Raw genomic sequence first — 27,425 nt, 5'->3', positions numbered from 1 at the left:
CTGGGACTGACTGGGCCATGGAGATAAGTTTGGTTTCCTCAATGCGTGAGACGCCTTTGTCTCGATTTAAAATCTTAAATGCAAAAACTATGCTGTGGTGCTTTATTGGTCTACCCTACTCTCATTTTCCATACTCTACTATACCATACCATACTCCACTTTCATATTCATCGACCCTCTCAAGTTTGGGTTATCAGAAGTCTATGGTGATGGCATTTACTGATTTGTTGCTCCCCACACACACACACACACACACACACACACACTCAACCACCTCTCACCCAACTAACCCCCACATTTTTAACATACAGAACCGCCACTTTGCAACGCTCTCTGTCTCAACGCAGTGGTTATGTTGACATTTTTCTGGATAATTCTCCTTGTAGCGCTTTCTCAAGTGACCACATACCTGCCCACAGACATGAGCGTTTGAGACATCTGTGAGAAGAGATCTTTAGGGGTGAGAAGTGAAGGTACGACTGAAAACATATAACATCTCAGAATTACTATGCACAAAGTAAGTCGTCCTAGAACCAAGAAGAGTCGTCTGCTCGTATAGTGGTGTAGATAACTGTAGAAAGTGGTATTGGAAATGTAATATGTCAAACTGCCATTTTCTCAAGGCTTGTTTGTTGTGAGGAAGCAGTATGTGGTTGAGGATTCTGAAAGACGTTCATATATAAACACTTCCTCATCTCATACACATAGGCTGCTGTCAACTGGACGATAAACTACAGAATACAGTCTGTGATTTGGAATCTCAATGTACAGGGTGGATATTTGGTCTGGTAAGTATGTACAAAGTTTCTCATACAGCCTTAAAAATGTTAATCTTTGCTTTGCATTTGTTTGACTAAATTGCACATACCTAGCAGATTACTCAGTGTATTTCCACTTAAGTACAAATATTTTGTGCATCTTCCAAACCTCACTGAACTGAAATATATTAAAATGTAAGAGAAACTAAGCTTAGAATTTTTTTTTGTATAATTCTGAGAAACATATGAGGAAGAATAATGATAAAAACAAATAAACATTATTTTTACTAATCATGACATAATGTTTTTACTATTATAGTAATAAACAAGTAAACAAATACATTCCTGACGGATTATTATTTGTGGAAAAAATATTGTTGTTTGTTTACTGGGGATTATTGTCCTTTGTGCAGTTCTGCAGTCACTTACAAGGTGGTTTGACTAAATATATTTTAGCTGAATGCAATTCACATTTGTTGCACGTGATTTACAAATGCTAGGGTTTTTCTATAGCTTTTTGACATTTCCATGTACTTAAATAGACTTATTACTTAAATAGTTATTGTCACTGTCCTTGTGTATCTTGCCATCTCATCATTTTATAACCTAGCAATGAAACTGTACTGGGACCAGTGCCACTTGTTTAGAGTAGTCATTGTGTAAAAGTATACATTTGTTTTGGCAAAGTAAGTTTTGTTTTGTTCCTGATTTCAATTTAGATAGTTGTTAAGAGCATAGTTGTTAATAAATAGAATCTAGTACCAATTTCATCATATTCTCATAACACTGTTGCCCCCTTCTGGCCTACCAGAATTGTGACTTCAGATCCACAACATGAAAACATGCGTCATAAAGTCTGTATTAGTGATGAATTGGATGTAGTTTGAATGGATATATTCTATATTACAGTGTATTTAGAGTCCTGATCCAGTCTACTTGGACTCCACACCTTCTCCTCCCCCCCCAACATCTCCTAACCCAGCTGGTATGCCTCGCTCCTTCCTGGTCAAGAGGGGATGTTACCACCCTCACCGCCTCATCACGGGCAGCCCCTACCGGAGCCTTCCGGGGGAGACAGAGAAGGGGCAGAGGGACACAGCCCTGGGGTTGTCCACGTCAAAGTTCAACAGCCCGTACTCACCCCTCCCACATCCCCCTGCACCTCCGCCTGCTCTTCAGGCCCTGCACCCTGACTCACTTAGCCCACCACAGCCTGTCAGAGACCCGTCCTGTGGTAAGCAGTTCACCATCAACAGTCGGTGCATGTACTTTGCACTGCATTTGAAAAAATAGTCTGCATGGACACCTCACAATGCGATTTCTACCTAATTTCCTGTTTTGTTCTTTTGCTTTTTTTCTATCCTGCAGTTCAGGTTGATGAAGCCACCCTTCAATGTCCCCCTGCCCAGTTGAACCCAGCGACTCCTGCCAAGAGGATGGAGTTCCCCTCCTCCCAAGCGGTTTGGCGCAACCTCAGCTCAGGAAATCCTGAGGAAACGTCTCAGCCGGCAGCTCTCGTGGGGCTGCTGGGGCCCCTCCTCCTCCGGAGCTGTCGCCAGAGGAGCTGTGGGGAGGATTGCCCGCTGTGTGGCAAGGTTGGCACAACATCAGTCGTTAAAGCATTCTGTTGTCTCATTGCACACTGGTTACCAGGGGTTGATGTTGAGCGGTAAAACACAAGCACATTGTTCACAGGTTGATAAAAGTTTTTTTTTTTTTTTCTTTGGGTTTAAGTCAATAATAAATGCTAACATTGAATCCAACTCACTGAACAGTTGGGTCAACACCTGCACAATGTATGCCTTAGGTTACACTTTAAATATTTAAAGTGGCATTCTGACACTTACAAAGTGAATGCTTTCTCTCTTCTTCTTCTTCTTCTTTGTGTTTTTGTCCTATTTCTTCTTCAGGTGTTTTCCTCTGTGTCTTGTCTGGAGTCTCACATCCAGAAGCTGCACAGCAGCAGAGCCCGTCTGTCATCAGACAGCCCCAGGTCTAGCAGGCAGCAGTACGCTCACAGAACCAAACCAAGGCTGCAACACAAGGTAGATACGATACCAACACACATCCTGACTCTAAAGGCCTGAAAGCCGAATCAACGACCTTAATAGTGAAACACTGATACACATACCTTGCTGTGCTGTCTAGTTACATTTTTTCAACCACAAATCAGTGTCGACGATTCATAAGAGCTTGATTCAGATTCCAACACAGTGATCTGATGCAGAGGGAATTTGTAATCATGTAAGGTCATTTAGAATCGTTTGTAGTAAGCCTGTGATGTATGTGTGTCAGGAACGGACGTTTGGCTGCAAAGAGTGTGGGAAGACATTCAAGCGCTCCTCCACCCTCTCCACCCACCTGCTCATCCACACAGACACCAGGCCCTACCCCTGCCAGTACTGTGGCAAGCGCTTCCACCAGAAGTCCGACATGAAGAAACACACCTTCATACACACGGGTTAGAACACACACACACCTTCATACACACGGGTTAGAACACACACACACCTTCATACACACGGGTTAGAACACACACACACCTTCATACACACGGGTTAGAACACACACACACCTTCATACACACGGGTTAGAACACACACACACCTTCATACACACGGGTTAGAACACACACACACCTTCATACACACGGGTTAGAACACACACACACCTTCATACACACGGGTTAGAACACACACACACCTTCATACACACGGGTTAGAACACACACACACCTTCATACACACGGGTTAGAACACACACACACCTTCATACACACGGGTTAGAACACACACACACACCTTCATACACACGGGTTAGAACACACACACACCTTCATACACACGGGTTAGAACACACACACACACACCTTCATACACACGGGTTAGAACACACACACACCTTCATACACACGGGTTAGAACACACACACACACACCTTCATACACACGGGTTAGAACACACACACACCTTCATACACACGGGTTAGAACACACACACACCTTCATACACACGGGTTAGAACACACACACACCTTCATACACACGGGTTAGAACACACACACACCTTCATACACACGGGTTAGAACACACACACACACACCTTCATACACACGGGTTAGAACACACACACACACACCTTCATACACACGGGTTAGAACACACACACACACACCTTCATACACACGGGTTAGAACACACACACACCTTCATACACACGGGTTAGAACACACACACACCTTCATACACACGGGTTAGAACACACACACACCTTCATACACACGGGTTAGAACACACACACACCTTCATACACACGGGTTAGAACACACACACACACCTTCATACACACGGGTTAGAACACACACACACCTTCATACACACGGGTTAGAACACACACACACACACCTTCATACACACGGGTTAGAACACACACACACCTTCATACACACGGGTTAGAACACACACACACACACCTTCATACACACGGGTTAGAACACACACACACACACCTTCATACACACGGGTTAGAACACACACACACCTTCATACACACGGGTTAGAACACACACACACCTTCATACACACGGGTTAGAACACACACACACCTTCATACACACGGGTTAGAACACACACACACACCTTCATACACACGGGTTAGAACACACACACACCTTCATACACACGGGTTAGAACACACACACACCTTCATACACACGGGTTAGAACACACACACACCTTCATACACACGGGTTAGAACACACACACACCTTCATACACACGGGTTAGAACACACACACACCTTCATACACACGGGTTAGAACACACACACACCTTCATACACACGGGTTAGAACACACACACACCTTCATACACACGGGTTAGAACACACACACACCTTCATACACACGGGTTAGAACACACACACACCTTCATACACACGGGTTAGAACACACACACACCTTCATACACACGGGTTAGAACACACACACACCTTCATACACACGGGTTAGAACACACACACACCTTCATACACACGGGTTAGAACACACACACACCTTCATACACACGGGTTAGAACACACACACACACCTTCATACACACGGGTTAGAACACACACACACCTTCATACACACGGGTTAGAACACACACACACACACCTTCATACACACGGGTTAGAACACACACACACCTTCATACACACGGGTTAGAACACACACACACACACCTTCATACACACGGGTTAGAACACACACACACACACCTTCATACACACGGGTTAGAACACACACACACCTTCATACACACGGGTTAGAACACACACACACCTTCATACACACGGGTTAGAACACACACACACACACCTTCATACACACGGGTTAGAACACACACACACCTTCATACACACGGGTTAGAACACACACACACACACCTTCATACACACGGGTTAGAACACACACACACACACCTTCATACACACGGGTTAGAACACACACACACCTTCATACACACGGGTTAGAACACACACACACCTTCATACACACGGGTTAGAACACACACACACCTTCATACACACGGGTTAGAACACACACACACCTTCATACACACGGGTTAGAACACACACACACCTTCATACACACGGGTTAGAACACACACACACCTTCATACACACGGGTTAGAACACACACACACACACCTTCATACACACGGGTTAGAACACACACACACACCTTCATACACATGGGTTAGAACACACACACACCTTCATACACACGGGTTAGAACACACACACACCTTCATACACACGGGTTAGAACACACACACACACACCTTCATACACACGGGTTAGAACACACACACACCTTCATACACACGGGTTAGAACACACACACACACACCTTCATACACACGGGTTAGAACACACACACACCTTCATACACACGGGTTAGAACACACACACACCTTCATACACACGGGTTAGAACACACACACACCTTCATACACACGGGTTAGAACACACACACACCTTCATACACATGGGTTAGAACACACACACACCTTCATACACACGGGTTAGAACACACACACACACACCTTCATACACACGGGTTAGAACACACACACACCTTCATACACACGGGTTAGAACACACACACACCTTCATACACACGGGTTAGAACACACACACACCTTCATACACACGGGTTAGAACACACACACACCTTCATACACACGGGTTAGAACACACACACACCTTCATACACACGGGTTAGAACACACACACACCTTCATACACACGGGTTAGAACACACACACACACACCTTCATACACACGGGTTAGAACACACACACACACCTTCATACACATGGGTTAGAACACACACACACCTTCATACACACGGGTTAGAACACACACACACCTTCATACACACGGGTTAGAACACACACACACACACCTTCATACACACAGGTTAGAACACACACACACCTTCATACACACGGGTTAGAACACACACACACACACCTTCATACACACGGGTTAGAACACACACACACCTTCATACACACGGGTTAGAACACACACACACCTTCATACACACGGGTTAGAACACACACACACCTTCATACACACGGGTTAGAACACACACACACCTTCATACACATGGGTTAGAACACACACACACCTTCATACACACGGGTTAGAACACACACACACACACCTTCATACACACGGGTTAGAACACACACACACCTTCATACACACGGGTTAGAACACACACACACACCTTCATACACACGGGTTAGAACACACACACACTTTCATACACACGGGTTAGAACACACACACACACACACTTTCATACACACGGGTTAGAACACACACACACACTTTCATACACACGGGTTAGAACAGACACACACACACCTTCATACACACGGGTTAGAACACACACACACACTTTCATACACACGGGTTAGAACACACACACACACTTTCATACACACGGGTTAGAACACACACACACACTTTCATACACACGGGTTAGAACACACACACACCTTCATACACACGGGTTAGAACACACACACACCTTCATACACACGGGTTAGAACACACACACACCTTCATACACACGGGTTAGAACACACACACACCTTCATACACACGGGTTAGAACACACACACACCTTCATACACACGGGTTAGAACACACACACACACACCTTCATACACACGGGTTAGAACACACACACACACCTTCATACACATGGGTTAGAACACACACACACCTTCATACACACGGGTTAGAACACACACACACCTTCATACACACGGGTTAGAACACACACACACACACCTTCATACACACAGGTTAGAACACACACACACCTTCATACACACGGGTTAGAACACACACACACACACCTTCATACACACGGGTTAGAACACACACACACCTTCATACACACGGGTTAGAACACACACACACCTTCATACACACGGGTTAGAACACACACACACCTTCATACACACGGGTTAGAACACACACACACCTTCATACACATGGGTTAGAACACACACACACCTTCATACACACGGGTTAGAACACACACACACACACCTTCATACACACGGGTTAGAACACACACACACCTTCATACACACGGGTTAGAACACACACACACACCTTCATACACACGGGTATGCACATGGACTCAAACCCTCATCTCCTCTGTCATCTCCTTTCAGTTAACCCCTTAGGTATTACATGTCTTGATTGCATGTTTTAGACAAGGAATTCATTTTCTCATAAACCAGGAAACATGTATGTATGTTTGTATGATGAAGTTTATGTATGGATATTCGCATGTGTTGTCTGTATGTATGGCTTCCCTCTAGGCCTGTGTATGCCTGAGACGGTGAACGTCTCACCCTCAGTATACGAGTCCTAAACACCCCCTACGTCATGTTCTGCAGGTGAGAAGCCTCACGTGTGCCCTGTGTGTGGGAAGGCCTTCAGCCAGAGCTCCAACCTCATCACCCACAGCAGGAAGCACAACGGCAGCCGGCCCTATCACTGCCCTCGCTGCCTCTACAGCTGCCAGCGCAAGGCAGACCTGCTCCAGCACCAGGAGCACTACTGCAGATAGAGACCCTTAAAACAGCTGGTCCCAGTTCAGTTTTTAACACTGGCAGGACACTGGAAACAAGACTCTCGGAGATTTGAGACTGATCCAAATGCAGTTTTTACCACCAGCAGGGGCTTAATGCTAGATTTCCCCCTCAGTTATTAAAAGCTGATTTGAGTTTTTCCACTTTGAGGGGGAACATGTAAATACACTTTACATTTCTGATCACGGTTCAGTTTTCCCCACTAGGGGGTGCATTCTCCCAGACTGTCACTATGGAGAACATATGGAGAACAAATGAGTTTGAAAATATATTGATATATTAAATTTATTGATATTTAAATACACAGATTGTTATCTGGAACTTGATTTATTTCAAATAACCCACTAAAAATAGTTGCGAGACAGAATTATTCAAATAATTTGGACAGGGTTACAGAGTCAGAAGCAATTTATTGGCGGAAGGCTTTGTGATTGTTTATGAAAGACACTCAGTAACCATTGTCCTTGAAGAACTGAGCCCTGGCGACAACGTCATTGCTGTAGTCTCCCCCAGTGGTATTAGCATCCACTGATTCATAGGAGTGCACTCTGCTCGCTCCCATATTGTAGGCTGCCAAAGCCCCTGCACACAAATGGAAAAAGACAGTTACAAAGTTATAAATATATTTGATTTTAGTAGTCTTGAATAATGATTTATGCGAATCATTAACCTAATTACTTACCTTTCAGACATTGGTCCTCGTTCCAGCTGGGAAATTTATTCTTGATTTCACCATAGCAGCCTTTCAAAATATCAGTGGCCTGACGGATATGCTGCTCACTGAATGGACCCCCTTGAGGACTGTGCCAGCGCTTGTCAATCTACACACAATGTTATGCATTCATGAATATAGGCTATTATGGGTGTATATGTTAGTTTATAAGATATATTTACTTTCAGAGCTCTAATGAACCATTTTACTTTTTCATTAGTTTATTTTTTAGAGGACAGAGAGATTTTCACCCTCAACATCTAGATCCTACAGAACTAAATAAGAATCAGAAAGCGCTTTATTTGTCAAGTTTGCACCAACAAGGAATATATATACAGTATCAAAGTTTGGACACATTTTTTGCACATGTTCAGACATTGTACCTGCATAAGCCCAAAGGCGTTGCCATGGTCCCCCCAGCCATTGCTATCCAGACCTGTTCCCCCCCTGGACTCTCGTGAGATGATGCCAGCGATGACTGCCGCGTCCATTCCAGTCTGTCTCCCCACACTCTTAATGTTGTCCTTGTGCTTGTTCACTTCGGACAAGTCATGATTTGCCATATTACGGGATCCGCCTGGCCCTGTAACAAACATAACCAAATGATCTATGAACACTTAAGGCTATATGAAATGTAAGTGTTAGTGTAGATCCAAGTGGGCCAAATGTCCTTGAACATACCAGCTGTTTGACGATCAGCATTTGCTGTCTCGGATGAGGCACCGGTGGTACCGATGTTGCGAACATTTCCGAAACCTAAATTGAGGCATCAAAATAACAAATGAGGAAGGCTACATGGGCGTATGTATGATTTCAAACGTGGGTGGCACAGCTTTTTTAAGAATTTAGAATGCGGCCATTAACTAGCCTAGCCTAATTTTCTTAATAAAAAGTTGGGGGCATAGATTTTACCTTTTCAAAAAGTGAATGTGAAAGTGAATGTGAAAGTGCATAACGGGCGTTGGTTACATTATTATTATAAGGCTATTATATATTAGTAGGTATAACCTAGGCCTACCTACATGCACCTATGGGTTACAATAATAATAATAGCCTAATAATAATAATGAAACCAACGCCCGTTATGAAGTATAGCCTAATAATAACTTAACAGCGAGTTATAACCTACATAGCATAAACATTCTGACAATTTAATAAAACCAAAGACTTACTCATGTTGATGTTGGTTCTTGTCGGCTTATACGTTATTGAGACCGGCACTGTTTGGAGAACTTGACTGATCGATGCAGATTATGGTCAATTGTTCAATTGTTCAATTGTTCCTTCTCACATTTATAACCCCGACTCCACAGGACACTCCCATAAGTTACAATAAATAGCCTTTTTTTTCAGATTCCAAGAAACAGAAAGAAGAAGAAAAAAAAGGCTATTTATTGTAACTTTTAAAAAAAGTTAGGCAAATACAATTTACTGCATAGTGTGAGTTACACAATCATGCAGCAGATGCAATATATTAGTATATCAACATTTCACAAATTCATGACCACATTACACACAGCAGCACATCACGTAACAACACAATACATTACACCAGGGACGTAACAACACAATACATTACAACAAACATTCCATTTGTTGGGAAACAAATGGAATAATATATATTCCCAATGATGTTTGAGTTGTGTGTGCTGGTCCATTTGATAATGACCGGCCTAGACTTTATCTGGTTGTTTTTAGTGATTATTTCATTTAACTTATTGTCGACCACGGAAATAACCATGATGCTGTCGTGAAGGCTGGGGACTAAAAATTCAAAAGTCCCAAGTCATTTTGGGTGGCTATTAAGTTTTTCAACTCAGATGCTTAGAGTATTTGTGTCGAGATGGAGGTGAGATAAAGACGGATGGCCATGGACCAAATCCGCATCATTTTAGTAGTTTGGTAAGATAATTTCCATGAACCAAAACACCGTGCATTGAAACAAGTTACAAATCTTGAGCAAACACGAAAGTAAAAGAACCTTTGAGTTGGCATCATTGATGTGTCAATGCATTGACACATCAATGATGCTAACCGAAACGGACCCTCGTTGTATTAATAGACTATACCCTTGTGACCATGGGTGGTTCTTGGCAATGCACCCCCTAGTGGGGAAAACTGAACCGTGATCAGAAATGTAAAGTGTATTTACATGTTCCCCCTCGAAGTGGAAAAACTCAAATCAGCTTTTAATAACTGAGGGGGAAATCTAGCATTAAGCCCCTGCTGGTGGTAAAAACTGCATTTGGATCAGTCTCAAATCTCCGAGAGTCTTGTTTCCAGTGTCCTGCCAGTGTTAAAAACTGAACTGGGACCAGCTGTTTTAAGGGTCTCTATCTGCAGTAGTGCTCCTGGTGCTGGAGCAGGTCTGCCTTGCGCTGGCAGCTGTAGAGGCAGCGAGGGCAGTGATAGGGCCGGCTGCCGTTGTGCTTCCTGCTGTGGGTGATGAGGTTGGAGCTCTGGCTGTTGTTAACAACTATGACTATATTCTGAAATCTCTGTAGTTAGCAGCGGAGGGGGGGTGGGGGTCCACTTGGGTAACCGTGCCTATGTGTGTGTGTGTGTGTGTGTGTGTGTGTGTGTTCGAGACAAGAAGGAGACTGGCGGGCACACACTCGGATAATAATTCAGATGCACAACTGAGCAAGCAGGTGGTGCTAGTTACAATAAGACTCTACTACGGAACAATCAGGTCTCTAGAACAATTTAAATATTTCTTCTTCTTTCTGTTTCTGATTCCAAGAAACAGAAAGAAGAAGAAAAAAAAAGTTTCCATCTTATTTTAATTGTATTATCTTGATTTATTTTGTTTTGTTCACAAAACAAATACACCAATTAAACCCTCATGTGCTTTTGTTCAGCCAATGAGAAAATAGTACACAAAACACCAGTACCGTTTCTAACTTCTGATTGGGTGGACAAGCCTGGACCTCCTAACCCAGTGTTTGTCAAATGGGGTATGCGTACCGCCCACGGAGATATTTGGTACATATCCACGCCCTGGCACAATTAGATTATCGCAGTCATAAATCGATCCCCGGAGACAAGAACCACCCATGGTCACAAGGGTATAGTCTATTAATACAACGAGGGTCCGTTTCGGTTAGCATCATTGATGTGTCAATGCATTGACACATCAATGATGCCAACTCAAAGGTTCTTTTACTTTCGTGTTTGCTCAAGATTTGTAACTTGTTTCAATGCACGGTGTTTTGGTTCATGGGAATTATCTTACCAAACTACTAAAATGATGCGGATTTGGTCCATGGCCATCCGTCTTTATCTCACCTCCATCTCGACACAAATACTCTAAGCATCTGAGTTGAAAAACTTAATAGCCACCCAAAATGACTTGGGACTTTTGAATTTTTAGTCCCCAGCCTTCACGACAGCATCATGGTTATTTCCGTGGTCGACAATAAGTTAAATGAAATAATCACTAAAAACAACCAGATAAAGTCTAGGCCGGTCATTATCAAATGGACCAGCACACACAACTCAAACATCATTGGGAATATATATTATTCCATTTGTTTCCCAACAAATGGAATGTTTGTTGTAATGTATTGTGTTGTTACGTCCCTAGTGTAATGTATTGTGTTGTTACGTGATGTGCTGCTGTGTGTAATGTGGTCATGAATTTGTGAAATGTTGATATACTAATATATTGCATCTGCTGCATGATTGTGTAACTCACACTATGCAGTAAATTGTATTTGCTTAACTTTTTAGAAAGGTCTGACCAGGGACTGGGGTTGCAAATTAGCCTATTGGCTAAAAACCTTTTATGCAACACATCTACAACATTATCTATGTATGTAAAAATGTGCGCTGCATTGTCCCTGACAAATAAACAAATAACCCCACAATGTATTTTGTTTCTCAAATAGCCTACAGAGACCTGACTACTCACTGATAGGTGAGTATCGACATTAGAGCCTGATCTTTTATCAAGCATCACTTAAAAATACCTTATGTTTTCATGAATGATAAAACACTGTGAACATAAATTTATCAAATAAAAACAAATCACACGTTAAGAACTTTTTGGATGTTTATTTATTTATTTGATTTTTAAGTGTTTTATTTATTTTTCTCCAAAAAAATCCTGAGGTATTCACAATATAATGGCATTTATTCAGTTTGAAATGGGACATGGGAAAACTTCAAAATGCAACAAAATAAAATGAAATAAAGAAGCTAGTTGAGCCAGTAATAGCCAGCTAGTTGAGGTGCAGATTGATGTCAGCTGTCAGAACATACCTATTGTGTCAAACATACACTGAAGTTGCAGTTGCAGTAACTGGGGGGAAACACAATGTCTTCCTTGCCATCTAGCAGGCCATGCAATTAACAAGAACTGCATTTTTTGAACCCAAGGGAAAATAAGAAATTGTTTTCTAAGATTTCTTTTCTTTTCTTCAAAACACCTCGCTAGAGTGCAGATAAAGTATATTATTTCAGTCAAATCTCTACAAGAATTGTTCTTATTTGTAAAGATTGTAGCTGGCATTTCTTACTTGTGTATCAAAATGACTCAAAGTCTCAAACAACAGAAGCGACTAGTATAGCGCTTATATATTTAAATACACCATGCTTTAATGTGTTCAGATTTAAACCATAACCGCCAGTTGGCCTGAAGAATAGGATGTCAAACTGGAAACAGAATAACGGACCTCAGTATGCAAAACATCAAAGAGAAAAGACACCCTACAAGTCAGTCAAACCAGTTATGAACAGATTATCATTGGTCTGTTTAGGCCTACCTAAACCACCATGGTTTCAGTTGATTGTGGTTGGATATTTGGCTACTTGTATCAACGGTAAAACGCCACTGATAGACTGTCTCTCTACCATGTGTCTTGTTTGGCTTTAAAAACAAACACAAACCGCCAATAAATAAATATCAGAGAGACCAAAAACAACAAAAAAGGACATTGACAGAAAAAAAAAAAACATTGTTGAATTGGTTTTCTTATTTGACGAGTCACAGGTCTATGATTGATAACGGAGCTCTGTGACTGGAAGATAACACCCCCTTCCCCTCTCCCTCTTTCCCTCCCATCCCCTCCCCCCCACCCTCCACTCAAAAGCCACATCAGTCATGACCGTCTTAGCATAGTTCTCCAGGGACAGTGATCCAGAAAGCAGGAACAACAAGTTAGCATGTGAAGCTACCTTGCCAAGATACTCAATACAACTTATTCTTTTGCGGTTTAAAGAGAATGACTCTTTAACTATCTGAATTTGGACAAAATGGGACCACACTACACACTTCCCATTAACATCCTATAAAGAGCTTTGCAAAGAACTATATAGAGAACTGACTCGTAGTACAGCATTAGAGAACCATGAAACAGTGGGGCTTTTGGGCAGGGGTAGGTAAACATGTATAAAATAATAATGTCAAAAAACTAAGCCCTCAGTAAAATAAGAGAACAAAATACAAAAGAAAAAAAACACAGGAATAAACTAAATTCAGTTCAACATATTGGAGGACTGAGGATTACAGCAACGCAAGGTGTAAAGACTTGAGGGCGGGGCCAAGAAAGTGATGCCCCGCCCACATAGAAAAAGACACACCTTTGACCAGATGTTCCTTTAGAGACGGGGGGGGGGGGAATTGTTCTCTAACTGTCTGCCTCAGCACTCTCTTGGAACATCCAGAAATTTCTTTGATCAATTTGGTGTAATCTTTGCCCTGAATAGAATAATAAAAATGGTAACCATAATAAAACAATGGACAAAAATAAAGTAATAATCACCATCAACAAAGACTTTTGGTAGATAAAACACTGCAATACACCTCTCCCTGTCTTCAGACTCACCACTCTCTCTCTCACACACACAACACACACACACACACACACACACACGCACACACCTAAATGAAAGACACACAGCAAAGTGAAGAACAAGGACAAAGATCACAAGAACACAAACTACCACTCATTCTTCTCAAGAACTAGCGACAACAAAAATAAAAATGTAAATTGCAAATAGCAAGTCTAGAGAAGAGAAAAAGGCAAAAGTGTGTCTTTTCCTAGTTACACAATTCAACACGACATTTGAAACAAAACAAAAGTTACAGAATATATAATATAATATGTAAAAATTATAAATAAAGATAGAGTTTTGTGTGTGTCCCCTCACTCCCAACCATAATCTAAAATCAATGGCAGTTACAGCGGTGACAATAACATGCAATCAATATACTTACAGCATTGGATACAACCCACTACAAACCCTGTCTAACCACCCAGTCTACAACCTCCCCCCTACCCTCCCAAACCCCAATACAATCCTTAAATATTCATCATCATTCATCATTCAAAACATGTCTCTTGCTCGCTCCCTTTCTCTCTACATGTTAGCTCTCTGAAGGCATTCTCAAAAGTTACTCGGGAGAGAAAAAAAAAAGAAATTCTTATATATCATCCCCTAACTCCAGTTCCACCTTAAATGTATGTACATGGAGGGCTTTCCATAAAGCAAGCTGACTTGATTTGAATGACTGCATAGTGAAGATGTTTTTTGGTTTACTTACAGATGGGGCTATGACACATCCTCCCATTGCGCCCAAGGAGCAGTGCAGCGCACACAAGATGTGGTTGCAGAGCTGGTTTGACCATTGACACACACTAGTAGCAGCCAGCAACACTGTGTGTCCAGTAAGTCTATACATTTGGTGTGTGTGCCTGTGTGTGTCTAGACTGCAACTAGTCCTTGAGGGCAGGTTAGGATTATAATTAAAAACGCTCATCTTTCTAACACACTTGTTTTTTGTTTTTTTAACCTACACACACACAAACACTCAAGTCATTCAGTTTAGTACAAAGCACACCTGGCTAACCCTTAGAGGGAAGAGTGGTACTGTGTTTCCAAACGTAAATGCAGGCATACACACCAATGGACACCAATGTGGGTGTGTTTGTAAATGCAGGTCAGCAAACTAATAAGATTAAGTGGGAGACTGGCTCAAGCACAAACACAAGAGGTTTACACTAGACAAACAAGACTGATAGGGAAGCCATTTTATCCTAATGAGCACCAGGGAATAATAAACGATTTAGCAATTTAGAGTGTTATGTCTCGAATAGCAAACGGTATTGGTGGTCCACGTCTTGCAAAAAACACTTTTAACTAATAAGTTGAGCAATACTGTCATCAATGACTGGATTGTGGTGCTTAAATATTTAAATTGTTCTAGAGACCTGATTGTTCCGTAGTTCCGTAGTAGAGTCTTATTGTAACTAGCACCACCTGCTTGCTCAGTTGTGCATCTGAATTATTATCCGAGTGTGTGCCCGCCAGTCTCCTTCTTGTCTCGTACACACACACACACACACACACACACACATAGGCACGGCTACCCAAGTGGACCCCCACCCCCCCTCCGCTGCTAACTACAGAGATTTCAGAATATAGTCATAGTTGTTAATTCTAAAAGCAATAACAATAAGTATTTTGTATTTGTTTCGCCAATGACACCTTTGGTGTGTAATGTCAAGGTCGTCCAGCTTGCAGGAGGACAGATGGACGGACAGGATGGAGTCATTTAAACAAGGAAGGACCCCAGAGTAACCCCCCCTCCCACCAGGTTCAAAGGTCATAGTTCAGGACAGGCATGCACACCCCCAAATAATAACTGTACTCAGCAATTCTATAGCAGTGGAATATTGTGATGTTAATGACAATACAAACAAAACTACTTATCATAGTGTTAAGGTAAACTGAGGTGAGGTGCGTTTCATTCACAAAACTACGCTTTTTCCTACTTCATCTTCTCACTTTCTTTAGTCATTGTCAGACTTTCTTTTTATTTGGTAACGTGTTTAGACTTTGCATTATTTGATGTATTTGGTTTAAAAAAAAAAAAAAAAAAAAAAAAAAAGATTTTGTCCTTTGGGGATAAAACAAGTCGACAGCAGCGTGTGTCTAAAGCAAAACGTAGCAGCAGTTGCAATGTAAATAAATAAATAATAATATAAAATTTCTGGAGATAGTATAGAACAGCAAACACCATTAAAACAAATCCTAAGTCACTCGCTAAAATGACAGTTGGTACTTTGGTGTGTAACACCATAAAAGCTTTTACAGTGTCCTGCTAGCTTTAGCATCTGACCCATACAAACAAGCGCCTCCACTGCCTTCATCTCCCTCTTCTTCATCAAATGTTTTCACCCTTAATGTCCACTCATCTCCACTAGCTCTAGACTGCCCCAAACCCTTCTGTTATCCTCGTCTCACTTCCTTTTCCTTCTTCTCTCTCTCCCACCATTTCACTCCATATTGGACACATTCCACTATTCCACCAGTTACTCTGTTTTCCCTGTTCTTCTCTCTTCCTCTACCGCCTTCAGTCAACGTTCCAGGTGCCCTCGTCTTCTCTGACTTCCAGATGTTTTGTCTGCCTCTCACTTCCTAGCGGTGATTTGGTTTGGTACGTGTGTGTGTGTGTGTGTGTGGGGTGGGGTCTAGCTAGCTGGCTTCAGTTCTGGCCCTGCAGAAGGCGGGGGGGGGGGGGCAGTGCAACCGTGGCTGGAGGGCCTAGTCCAACTCCCTCCACATACGACAACACTACAGCCTTTGGTTTAACCAGTTCTCCGGGGAAGCCAGGCAGGAAGGAATCAAACCAGGAAATCTACTTCCTACTCTTTGTCTTGAATATGCTCCTGTCGCTCTCCAGACGAAAGGATTGTATTCCTCCTCCACCTCCCTCTGGGCTGTTTCTCGCTCTCTCTCTTTCCTCTCCAGTGGTTCTCACCAAATATCACCTGATCGCAAATCAGGTGGCGCTGTGAAAAGGCTCAAAACATTGTTTTCTTCATTCCACTCATCAGTTCTATCCCTCCATCTCTTAAAGCAGCTCTTAAGTCCACCTCTATTAAAAACTCACCTAAACCTTTCTACAGAGCTAAAGTAAAATACATCTAATTTTTTTGTAGCATTTTTCTCAGTTTTTCCGATTTTACGTTCATTAGAAAATTAACTTAGCATCTTGGTTAATGTTTGCTTCGTCTACTGTGTGTGTGGTTTTTAGGTTAGTAATTTTGTTTAGTAATTTAGTAATTTCTAAGTAATTTGTGGGTTAGAACTGCTGTGTGGAACAGCTATAGATATCCATAATATAGTGACCCTAATCTGGTGTGTACACAAACACACACAGACACACAGTGAGTGACAGTAACATTATACCCGGCTGATTATTGCACTGGACGTGTTCTTTAGGAACCTAGCCAACCATGTGTGTGTGAAACAGATGCTAGCTCCCCTAGCTAACGGCGCTAATGCTACCGGACAGTTTGCTCCAGTGTGTGTCGACTACTCTGTTGACAGGTCCTGTGACCAGAACCTGTGCTGGAGCTGAACAGTGACGTACACGACGTGTGAGAGGGTTAGTTAGTGAGCTATACACAGAGCGCGAACGGGCCAGTCTGGCTGTACACTGGCTTCACCGCGGGGCGGGCTGTGTGGAGGTGAGTGCTCGTGTGCTGTACATGGGAGGGGGGGGGGGGGATACACAACATCGCCCATGACGTCGCAGGGGTCTCTAGTGTCCCTGCTTTTTAACAGCTAACTTGGATGAGCTCCGTAACCACTCCTCTCTGTGTGTTTGCCTGTCCTGATACCCCTGACCCCCCCCCACCCCCACCCCCCCGGTTCAATTGACCCGTTGCCCCTCCCTTCATCTATCCTTCCGTCCATCCATCTGTCCGCTCTAAGCCCTCTTCCTCGTCTCCGTCCTCCCTCCCTCCCTCCTCCGGCGGGCGAGGCAGCAGGCGCCGGGGTCAGCCCCAGACCGGGCCGGGCCGGGGGGGGGGGGGGGGGGGGAGGGGAGGGGTGCTGCGTCTGGGCTACCTGCTGAACAGAGAGTGGAGCTGGTGCTGGTGGCTGTAACACTGGCTGCTGCGCGGCGACTCGGTGCGCTCCATGACCGCCTGGAACCAGCCGGCCACGTCCACCTCCAGCACCTCGTAGCGCCGGATGAAACTGTGCTCCTGGGGGGAGGGAGGGGAGGTTAGAGGCTTTTTGTTCCGGCAGAGGCTAGACGGGGCATGTGCGCAGACGGAGGAGGAGCGACTTACGAGCAGCTTGTGGTATTTGGGCCGTTTTCTGTGATCCTTTGTGAGGCTGAGGAGAGAAACGCATTGTAGCAACACACACTGTCGCGCGTGCGTATCCACAGCGTGCGCGTGTGTGGTAGGAAAGGAAGAAAGGAAAAGTGTGTGTGCGTAGGGGGGGTGAGAAAGTGTGTGTGTGTGTGTGCGTGTTACCAGTCTTTGACGAAGGACTGGAAGTCGAGGGAGAAGCCCATGCCGAGAGGGAGAAGAGGCGGATCCTCCTGCAGAACCTTGGTCAGAACCTCAAAGTCCGTCTTGCAGTTCTTATAGGGGAACTGTCCTGTGGCCAGCTCCACCTACAGGACGCGGGGGCACATGACACTCACAAAGACGGCCGAGACGAGAGCACTTTGTTGACGTGGCGCTGACGGGGACCTCAACACAGCATTAAATGATGTCAAAATACCTACAAAGTATGCACAAAGGCATCCTCTGCTAACCCCAAGAGCATACACTTCACAGCTTTTATACTCCTGTGTAGTGTATACTTTTCTAGTGCAGCGTGCTCGAGGTGCGGGGTGGTTGTGGACGTGGGAGGCAGGCGTACTGTACCAGAGAGATGCCAAGGCTCCACACATCAGCTCGGATGTCATAGTCAGGCTTGCTGGGGTCTGGAGGGTCTATTCTCTCAGGCTGGAAACACACACACACACACACACAGGCTTAGGGTGAAAACACGCACTTAAAAACGCGTACCAGTTAGCATGTAATTGTGCACCTTGATAGTACAGGACTTGTATACTGTAGGAGTAGAGGTGTGTGTGTGTATACAAGAAAGATGAAAGTGTGTGTGAAACGTTCCTCAGAACGTGTGGCTGTCATGCACAGCACGCCCACAGCCGCATGCGTGAGATGCGTGTACGTGAGATAAGTGTGTACGTGAGATATCTGCGTGGGGGGGGGGGGAAGCGTGTGCGAGCGTGCGAGGTATCCACTCACCGCCATGTAGGCGGCACAGCCGGCACTGCGTGTCTTGGCTTTGGAGTCGACGAGGCGTCCGCTGATGCCGAAGTCGCACAGCTTGATCTGACCCTTGGCGTCCAGCAGGATGTTGGAGGGCTTGACGTCCCGGTGGATCACCCCGTGCTTCTCCTTCAGGTACAGCAGCGCCTTCACAATCTGGGAGGGGCACACACACACACACACGCAGGTGAGGTGAAAGTGTGCGAATGTGCACGTGTCTGGTCTGAGTGAGAGAGAGAGAGAGTGTGTGTGTGTGCACATGTGATTGTGTGCCTGCACATGTGATAGTGTGTTTGTGAGAGAGAGAGTGTGCACGTGTCTGAGTGAGAGAGAGTGTGTGCGCACATGTGATAGTGTGTTTGTGAGAGAGAGAGTGCGCACGTGTCTGAGTGAGAGAGAGTGTGTGCGCACATGTGATAGTGTGTTTGTGAGAGAGAGAGTGCGCACGTGTCTGAGTGAGAGAGAGTGTGTGCGCACATGTGATAGTGTGTTTGTGAGAGAGAGAGTGCGCACGTGTCTGAGTGAGAGAGAGTGTGTGCGCACATGTGATAGTGTGTTTGTGAGAGAGAGAGTGCGCACGTGTCTGAGTGAGAGAGAGTGTGTGCGCACATGTGATAGTGTGTTTGTGAGAGAGAGAGTGTGCACGTGTCTGAGAGAGTGAGTGTGTGTGTGTGTGGTGTGTGAGAGAGACTCACTGCCACTGTCATCTTCCCCAGGATGTGTTCTGGGATGGGCCCCTGGATCCTCTTCTTCAGCTTCTCAGCACACGTCCCCATCAGCTCCATGGCGATGAACACGTCCGTCTGGATGGCGGGGGAGAGGGGACATTTAGCACAGCGTGATACACGTCCACATGATAAATGGCGCTTGTGTGTGTGTGTGTGTGTGTGTGAGAGACCTACATTGGTAACTATGGCGCCGTAGCACTGGATGATGTAAGGGCAGTCGTGGCTCTTCAGCACCACGTCCAGGTCCATCAGGATCCTCTTGTTCTCGTCCTTGTTTCCGGTCCTCCTCATTTGCTGGTGACACGCGCACACACACCACAAGCATCAATATATAACACTGTAACAGGCAGAAGATGAGGAATGGATTATATGGACATATAATGGATGTATAACTGACATGGAGCCTAGAGGAACAACTTTGCAGCATGGGGGGGGGGGGGGGGGAATGACATCAGCATGGCCCTTGATTGAAATTCGCTTAAATAAATCACCGAAAAAGGCATGACATCATGATTTCGTTTCATGTCTGCATGAAACCAACCCTCCCGAGGAGAAGACTCGCTTGTTGCCCTGTGATACCGACCGACTGTGTGATTATAAACCAGTTAAGCTGGCTACAATTATGCACTCTGGTAAATGGAGGTTGGGGCCCTGACTATGCAATTACTGTGTAGCGTCATTGGATAAACATGGAGGACAGGAGAAGGCAAGCCTGGGGGGAGAGAGAGAGAGAGAGAGAGAGAGAGAGAGAGAGAGAGAGAGAGAGAGAGAGAGAGAGAGAGAGAGAGAGAGAGAGAGAGAGAGAGAGAGAGAGAGAGAGAGAGAGAGAGAAAGAGCTGGAGAACCAGAGAGAAAGAAAAGGGATTAGGGCAGGACGTAGAGAGAGAGAGAAATGGAGCGAGAGACTAAATTAGCGCCTGAGCGAGAGAGAAAGCAAAAGAGAAATCGCAAAGACATACTGAAACCGAAAGACACAGACAGACAGAGACTAATGTCGAGAAAAGACGGACTTGCTCCACCCCCAGTAACCATAGCAATCTGCAGGCAGAAGATCCGGAGCTCTGCCGATATGTGGTTCGATGGGAGAAGCGGATGCTATAACACACACACACACAGGCAGAATCTCTACTGTCCAAGTGTCCCACTGAGGCAACACAAGCCCCAGTGTCGGAAAGCTAGTCGCTACCACCGATGGGGGGGGGGGGGGGGGGGGGGGTCCCTTACTTTGACGGCGATGACATGGCCCGTCTTCTTGAAGCGCACTTTGAAGACCTGTCCGCACGTGCCGCTGCCGATCTCCCCCTCGCTGATCAGGTCGCTCACCTCGGCCTGGTGTCTCTGGGGAAGGGGGGGGGTGGGGTGGGGTGGGGGGGAGGGGGTAGAGGTTTAACTCGCCACGGAAACGAGACATCGAACGAGCGAACGCACAGTAAAACCCCCCTCAAGGTGCTCTTGTTCCAGAGTGCGATTTCGTTTTGCGAGAGGCGAGGCCTCCCGAGGGGCCCGGTGTCTCACCTGGCCGTCGATCTTCAGGTAGCCCGTCTGTTTCATGATCTCCTGCAGCTTCTGGTCGATCTCCGCACTTAAAGGAGGTCAAGCAGAGACACTCGGGGTCAGACAGGTGTCGAGGCTGCGTGCGTGCGTCGAAATACACCCTGGTACAAATCGCGGCCGCTTAAACTGTCGGACGCGATCGATCGTGAGGTCTCTAGGTTGTGCGCATGTGTGCGCGTACCGTGTGTGTGTGTATAAATGTGTGTGTGTATAAATGTGTGTGTGTGTGCGTGTGTACACACATGTGTGTGCGTGTCGTGTGTGTATAAATGTGTGTGCGTGTCGTACTTCTCCAGGCTCTTCTGCAGGCCGTACTGCGGCGTGGGCAGCGTGAGCATGTGGCGCGGCCGGCTGGGGTGGTGCTGGGGGGAGCTCTCGGACGACGAGGAGCGGCTGCCTCCGTCGTTGGCCAGCGGCAGCTGCAGAGCTGGGGGAGGAAGGAGGGAGGTGGGTTAGGAAAGGAACCAGGCGGTTAGGAAGCCTGGAGGAGGGAGAGACGGAGGACGAGCACTGGGGATATGCTACGACTAGTCCTGGTGTCGGTCCAAGTTAAACTCTGAATCTAAACTCCATTTGTTTTGGGGGGGTTTTCGACCTATGAGCTTAGGTCCCAATCATTCCCCGGTTTTCACTTTTCCAGCGGGCCTGTGTTCCTGTATGGAACGGAGCCCGTTTGGCCTGTTTAGACATGAATGTTTTGACTCAAAGCGGGTGAGTTGAAGCAGTGAGTGTTCAAGATGACCTTGACAGACTGAGACACACACCGTACCAAGAGTGTTATTCAGTTCCCGCCCTAGCGGAGAGAGCAGATCTGTTAGGAACGACTAGCCTTTTATACTTAAGGCACCCCAGACAGGTTGGCATTCCGTATTAGCAAGGCAAACGTAAAAAACACACTTCCAAGTGCAGGCACGCGTTTTTTTCCGCGACTCGGCGTACTCCACCATCGGACACATGCAGCGAGGGGGCGTTATTTTTTGGATGGGCAAAAACAACACACTTCTCAGGTGGGAGAAGGTACGCGGTAGGAGCAGAGAAGACCAACCAGCCAGAAGAGAAGCTAGGAGGCGCGTTAGGACGGAACAGTCGTGCAACCGCCACACAGACCGCATTCAGACAGGAGGGGGTCGGGCCAGTCAGGACCGCGTCGACGACCACATCTTGAACTCTGACTGCACCCTTTAGCCCCCCCCCCCCCCCCCCCCCTCACAGAGGGTTCCAGAACCCTACTGAACTCATTTGTCGTGAACACTCGATTCCCTTTCCCCAGTGAGGTGCACTCAATACAAACATTGACACTATTCACTTAGTAGAAGCTTTTTTTATATAAATATTCTTGTGAGTGAAAGGTTAATGGACAGGTTTGGGTTTGCAGTGAACGGCTAGCTTCTGGTTAACCTGTGGGGGACCTGTTGGTGAAACCTGCAAGAGAATGGGGTTAGTGAGGGGGTTAGTGTGAACTCAGGCAAAGGACCAGTTTGACACAGTTGGATACAGACAGAAAAAACAGGCAAACAGACAGAGACAAGCCACCTGACTGGGAACCAATCACAGTGACCGGTCAGTGGCCACTGACGAATCAGAGACACACTGGGAAATGTCCCTCGAGAGCCAGGAAGAGGACGCGTCACAGACAGATGACGATCTAGAACCGGCAATCTAGGATTCTAGAACGCAGGGAGGGGGGGGGGGAAGTGAGAGTGAGCTGCACGAATCAGAAGCTGAGAAAAGGGACAGATTTTTTTTTGGAGTGGCGCAGGTCTTCCATTGGCGAGAGAGGGAAAAAGTAAAAGAGGAGAGAAGCATCTGTCGAACACAGCACTTCCTGCAAATCGACCAATTGGGATGCTGGATTAGACTGTGTGGGAGAAGGGGGGGTGAACACAACATGCCGTGCAGAAAAGCGACATGCACCGTGTCTCTGCATCCAGCGAAACATGGGTTAATACTGTCACACTCACACACAGGCGTATATACACACGCTAACCCACAAACTCGCACTCACTGCCCTGCCACTGGAGTGTGGAGATGGAGGGGAGAGATGGAGGGGAAAGATGGAGGGGAAAGATGGAGGGGAGAGATGGAAGGGAGAGATGGAGGGGATATGAGATTAGAGGGGAGGTGAGAGTAGTGAGGAGGAAGTTGGAGCTGCTGTAACTACTGTAAGTCGCTCTGGATAAGAGCGTCTGCTAAATGACTAAATGTAAATGTAACTGCCCGAACGTTTCTTTGTGTAACCTGGTATAAGGCTGTCTGTTATTGTTACATTTCATCCCGTTGATTGAATATGAGCTTATCTTGAGGTTGGTCTTATACCTGTTGCGTGCAAAAGGACCGCGTTTGTTTTACAGATTATAGTGTATGAATTATGTGACGTGCCGTTATGCTCGGTGTATGACTTCTTGAGAATACAAGGCTCTCGCTCTATGCGAGTGACGCATGTCAACGATGAACGTACAGCTGAGTCAGAGAAGGTTTAACCGGGCGTCCACTCTGACGGTGACACGGCACTGTGACACGGGGAGAATGAGGGGCGGAAGACAGAAAAAGAGGGGGAGGGGGAGGAGAGGGGGGTGGTGTTGAAGGTTTCAGTGGCAGAGAAGGAGAGCGATGGATTGAATGATACCTGCACGCTGGGAAGGGGCTGGAGCAGGACTGAGCTGGATCACGATGACTAGACGGGGGGAGAGAAAATACACACACGCACACATTACTACTCTGTACACAGCTACTGACACACACACACGCAGACATTACTACTCTGTACACAGCTACTGACACACACACACACACACGCAGACATTACTACTCTGTACACAGCTACTGACACACACACACACACACGCAGACATTACTACTCTGTACACAGCTACTGACACACACACACACACACACATTACTACTCTGTACACAGCTACTGACACACACACACACACGCAGACATTACTACTCTGTACACAGCTACTGACACACACACACACACATTACTACTCTGTACACAGCTACTGACACACACACACATTACTACTCTGTACACAGCTACTGACACACACACGCAAGACCATGTTGACTCGCAAACGGGAACATAGGCATGTGTTTTTTACACACACAGACCACCAGTACATAAACACACACAAATTGACACCATCTCTCTCACACACTGAAAGAGAGGATGGACCAAGGTTCTAAAAAGGACCCCAAGAAAACAAATGTTTTCTGACATAACTTGAACTGAGATGAAACAGCTCAGATGTGGACCTCAAAGCTACAAACTATTATTTACTTTCCAAACATGGCAACAACAGAAATAGTTATATTTAGTAGGGATGGGCGAACGATGCCTTGTGAAGCTTTGGTGGTTTCTTCCGGATTGTGCCGGCCCAAAGAGCCGAACTATCGGCGCATTGAAAATGAACAGCGTCATATAGCAGCCGTTTAAACTGGCTGTATGAGGCGTAGTGGTTGTCTCCGACGGTAGACTACCCTACGTTATTTAATATTTTAATTAAGGCTACATGTGTTCATTTTTATCTGATATTAGTGCTCACACATTAAAATGTTGTGATACATCTGAAGGCCGTTAGAATTATATCATTTTCTCACAGTAAAAGTTAAAGAATATCTTCCGAGGCTCCCTGCACTGGGGCGCGAAATCGGGTAACCAGCCTCGCATTATCAATACGTTGTCGTACTACGCTTTAACCAGCTACACCACCGAAAAAGCCGTTACCTGTTGATGCGGGTGGACGGACTTTATACGATACGGTTTTTATATCAATTAAACTAGATTACACAGATTTTTTCTTATTCTTAACATTTGTGATATGTAGGCCTATTGTGAACTGGAAGGACTTTATTTTTACTAATTATTATTACTGTTGACAATGTTGACGAATCATCAACATTTGTTTTCTGGGCACTGTATAGTCCTATCATGTTACGTTTCATTTCAATAAAATAACACAACACTCAAGTGCACGGATTTATAAGTATTACAATACGGATTTGGCTAAATAATAATGACTGATGGAAGAAACTCGAGCGATGCCTGGTGCTGCTTCTCTGGCCATGTGAGATTTGTCTTTAACAAGAAGCGGTGGCTTCGTTCCTTCTATGGCTCTGGTTCAGAAGAGCGGCAAAACTTCGAACCAGTTTGTGACGTTTGAAGCATTGAACGTCATCTATCACGTGGTTTCGTAATTTGATACAAGCTCCAAAACACTTTTTCGAAACTGTGCGTATTGGTTTTGCGACACAAGCATCGATGCGTCAGTGTCATACGTCCCATCCCTAATATTTAGTCGTATCTACTGAAGTGCACACACAGTTCATCAGTAACAACCACAAAGCACTGAATACTGGTAGAAACGTCACAACCAACATGTCCTTCTACAAGCAGAAGTCTGGATGGTTCATGTAGTAGCGAATACTGTTTAGGCACATGTTCACTGCCGTTTATTCTGTCAAATCGACAGAATATGGGCCATTTCACACAGATCCTTCATCAAACTTGTATACATTTCTTAGAGATGGCATGTTCATTCAAATCATTAGGGCTGCAGTTTAATGACAGACCCTCCACATAGCGAGAGATTATTTTGTAGAGAAATGTTCAGAAGGTAAACAACGATGAATGTTTAATAAAGGGTATTTTATTGCAAAAGCGAGCTTTTGCAATAAAGTTTTCCCAGGTTGATTTCCCCAGTGGTACCTCAACTGAAAGTAGTTGATCAAAATGGTGCAGGAAACTAGCTGGACTGCAAAACCTTTGACATTAAGAAAATAAGTATGTTGTGGCTAAATAAATGGCATGTCCTGACAAACTGACGTGCAATCTAGAGCAACAGGAAAATGTTAAATGTAGCCAGCCACAGGGTAGATTGCTGGAGGGAACTTGGCAGTGCTAGCTAGATAGGTTGACAATCACGGGTCCAAATAAATAAGGGATTAGAAAGTGACACTAAAACAGTAGAGAATGGACAGCTATTGCATTTGACAAATACACACACGATTAATAGAAATACGTCCAACCAATACAGAAAGACGAACTATTTTGTCAATAGAAATGAAATGTGCGAACAATTTTGACTGATTTTGACGGACGGGGCCTGCTATTACTACGAGCAGCTAGCTAACGTTTAGCCCAGTGTTAGCTAGCTAGCTAGCAGTTTGACAGCTAGCAAGGCGGGTTGTAAGGGACCAAAACACAGTTCTGGACGTGGTTTGTCCAGTAGCTGAGCTGCTGACAGTCGCGCAATACCATGTTAATTTAGCTACTTAGTTTGAAATCCATCCGTATTATTTATATATGAATTGATATGAATAAGTGACACCTCTGGGCAGGACTGAACGTCCAGAGGTGGTGTTTGTTTATCCATTTAGCATGCTAGCATGTTAGCTTAACACCAACATCACCCC

General features: G+C 45.0%; 3 protein-coding genes across 3 annotated transcripts; 1 reads left to right on the top strand and 2 right to left on the bottom strand.

The window, feature by feature from the left end:
* The first annotated feature begins 733 nt into the window (after positions 1–733).
* LOC134008856 (zinc finger protein Gfi-1b-like) lies at positions 734–8,332 on the top strand. The gene is made up of 6 exons (XM_062448423.1): positions 734–788; positions 1,668–1,992; positions 2,127–2,353; positions 2,669–2,803; positions 3,054–3,219; positions 7,732–8,332. Exons 2-6 carry the CDS (start codon positions 1,746–1,748, stop codon positions 7,902–7,904), a joined length of 948 nt encoding a protein of 315 aa, XP_062304407.1. The 5' UTR covers positions 734–788; positions 1,668–1,745; the 3' UTR covers positions 7,905–8,332.
* Positions 8,281–9,962, bottom strand: LOC134008887 (lysozyme g-like). Its single transcript, XM_062448472.1, has 5 exons — positions 9,811–9,962; positions 9,320–9,394; positions 9,022–9,221; positions 8,609–8,747; positions 8,281–8,508 (listed from the first exon to the last, which is right to left on the bottom strand). The coding sequence occupies exons 1-5, from the start codon at positions 9,812–9,814 to the stop codon at positions 8,375–8,377; spliced, it is 552 nt and encodes a 183-aa protein (XP_062304456.1). The 5' UTR covers positions 9,815–9,962; the 3' UTR covers positions 8,281–8,374.
* Positions 9,963–17,125: 7,163 nt separating this feature from the next.
* map2k7 (mitogen-activated protein kinase kinase 7) lies at positions 17,126–24,891 on the bottom strand. Its single transcript, XM_062448401.1, has 11 exons — positions 24,634–24,891; positions 22,296–22,434; positions 21,969–22,035; positions 21,678–21,791; positions 20,628–20,747; positions 20,421–20,528; positions 19,702–19,881; positions 19,315–19,395; positions 18,916–19,058; positions 18,727–18,772; positions 17,126–18,639 (listed from the first exon to the last, which is right to left on the bottom strand). Exons 1-11 carry the CDS (start codon positions 24,716–24,718, stop codon positions 18,496–18,498), a joined length of 1,227 nt encoding a protein of 408 aa, XP_062304385.1. The 5' UTR covers positions 24,719–24,891; the 3' UTR covers positions 17,126–18,495.
* Positions 24,892–27,425: the final 2,534 nt, after the last annotated feature.

Source organism: Osmerus eperlanus, chromosome 22, assembly GCF_963692335.1.
Source record: "Osmerus eperlanus chromosome 22, fOsmEpe2.1, whole genome shotgun sequence".
NCBI lineage: Eukaryota > Metazoa > Chordata > Actinopteri > Osmeriformes > Osmeridae > Osmerus > Osmerus eperlanus.
Note: the sequence above shows the minus strand (reverse complement) of the source record. Positions and strands in the feature narration are given on the sequence as shown.